The sequence below is a fragment of the Alligator sinensis genome, unplaced genomic scaffold (assembly GCF_000455745.1).
Source record: "Alligator sinensis unplaced genomic scaffold, ASM45574v1 scaffold455_1, whole genome shotgun sequence".
Taxonomy (NCBI): domain Eukaryota; kingdom Metazoa; phylum Chordata; order Crocodylia; family Alligatoridae; genus Alligator; species Alligator sinensis.
This window is the reverse complement of record NW_005842142.1, coordinates 442,928-444,825: the sequence shown is the minus strand read 5'-3', so window position 1 is coordinate 444,825 and position 1,898 is coordinate 442,928. Positions and strand designations below refer to the sequence as shown.

The following is a 1,898-nucleotide window of genomic DNA, read 5'->3' as shown; positions in this document are numbered from 1 at the left end:
CCCCCCCATCGAAGGGGCATATACTATATATATATATAGTTGTGTGATGGCATCAAGAAGTACCATTGTGCTCGGCACTGTACTTTCTTTCTTGCGCTCTCTCCCTTCCTTTTGCTTAGAAGTAGAGTAGGAATTATAAACATTCTGATGTGAAGTCTGTGACTTCAAAACAGCTGTAAAATGAATATTTCCAATTGTTTTTAACAATCGGTTAATGAAAATTTTGGAATTTTTCATTTGAGTGTATGATTCCATTAGTCCAAATTTAGGGTCTGCTTTTGGATTGGTATAGATTTTGCTCTTGGAAAGGATGATCAAAGAGCAGTGGGGAAGAGGGGGAGGGGAGAAAATAGGACCGTGAGGAGTTAGCATCACTCTGAAAATGGAAAATTTACTGACTAGGTTTTTCCCATCCCCAAGATATGATATAGAAATTATTTATTCCTCTCTCTAGTTGCTTCTGTGGAACAAGTAGAACTTTGAAATTCTTTAGATAAATATTTTAGCTTTAAGAAAAATATGCTTTTCTTTTAACTGTGTTTCACTGCCAGAGTTTTAGGTTGCATTGGTAAGTTCTGATGTGTGGTCCCCCCCCCTCCCCCAGTATTTGAATAACACAGATCAGCTGTTTATACTGGACACTACTGTCTTTCTATGTAAGACTTTTTTTCCCCCAATTTTTGACTCGCCTACCTTTGGTGACAGATTACAAATTTAAAGTTACTAAACCTGTCATGATTTCAATGACTTCTTTTGTTTTAAAAATATAAGTTTTACCAAAAATTGATGGTACAAGCGCCAACTGTTTTTAACAGAACTGTTAGTGACTGTTTGAAAAGCACAATGCAGTACATGCAGTTGTGTTCACACAAAGCAAAGAATAAACCTCTGTTCGTGAATGCTTACTGATTTCAATAGGCTTTTCAGAAGCTCTGCATATTAAAATTCACAGCACCTAGAATACATACATATTAATGATACAGTACAGTTCAGCAGCATGCTCATGATCTTCTCTCCATCTTTCTTCTCTACCTTTAGTACTGGAATAGAAGCATTTTCCTAATATTTCTAGTATATCTTTGAAGACGTTTGTAAGTTGTCTCTAGAAAAATTGTGGAAGATTTTTCAAACTTTGCATTTGGTGAGACACATCTCAGAAGCTTTGGGAATGCTTAAAACTTTCTGGAATATTTCATAATGACCCTTGTAGCTATTGAGAGTGTGAGGTGTTGGATGTGTACAGCCTGCAATCGTTTGTATGAGCAACTAGTGGAAGAGGTCATTGGTAGGTAGCTGTAGCAGCTTTTCAGGTATAAAGACTAGCTTAATTTTTTTTTTTAAATGGGGGTTTGGATGTCTTTTTAAGTATTACTGTTTCAAATGTTTTGTCTGCTTTTTTTTGAAAACTAGTTTAACCAATTTCTTGGGGTTTGTATGTACAGTTTTTAATGTGGAGAATAGTACCCCTATTCCATTTCTCTTGAGTTTAGTTTCACATATGTAAGAAGTTTATAAATGTACACTAATCATCAACATACTATTTAATCATGGACAATATTTGAAAAAGCAAACATCCATTTCCGGTTTTATTGGTTCTACTTAACCTATTTATAATCAGTTCTGGTTTTCTTTACTCTTATCCCAGATGTGCTGTTAAATGTTAGTCTGTCCTTAAAAAATTACAACACTTTCCATTAATGAAACCTGCCTTTTTAACCGTGTACATTAACTGGAATCATGATGTCTCACAGGCTGGATGCTTGTGATATTAATCTGTGGTCTTCCAGGGAACAGACAAGTCCAGCATGCTGTTTTGTCCAAGCTTTTTATTAGTGCATTTAACATGCCTAATTTATTGCATATTACCTTGTAGATGAGCCGACTAGCCCTAGCATTGA

At 35.4% G+C, this 1,898-nt stretch overlaps 1 protein-coding gene across 1 annotated transcript in view; it reads left to right on the top strand.

Annotated features, from left to right (window-relative positions):
- Positions 1-1,898, top strand: part of ARHGAP21 (Rho GTPase activating protein 21) — a 118,127-nt gene that overhangs the window by 95,168 nt on the left and 21,061 nt on the right. Inside the window, 1 exon segment of the mRNA XM_025206126.1 lies at positions 1,874-1,898. This exon segment is cut by the window's right edge and continues 7 nt beyond it. Coding sequence (XP_025061911.1) covers positions 1,874-1,898 — 25 coding nt within the window.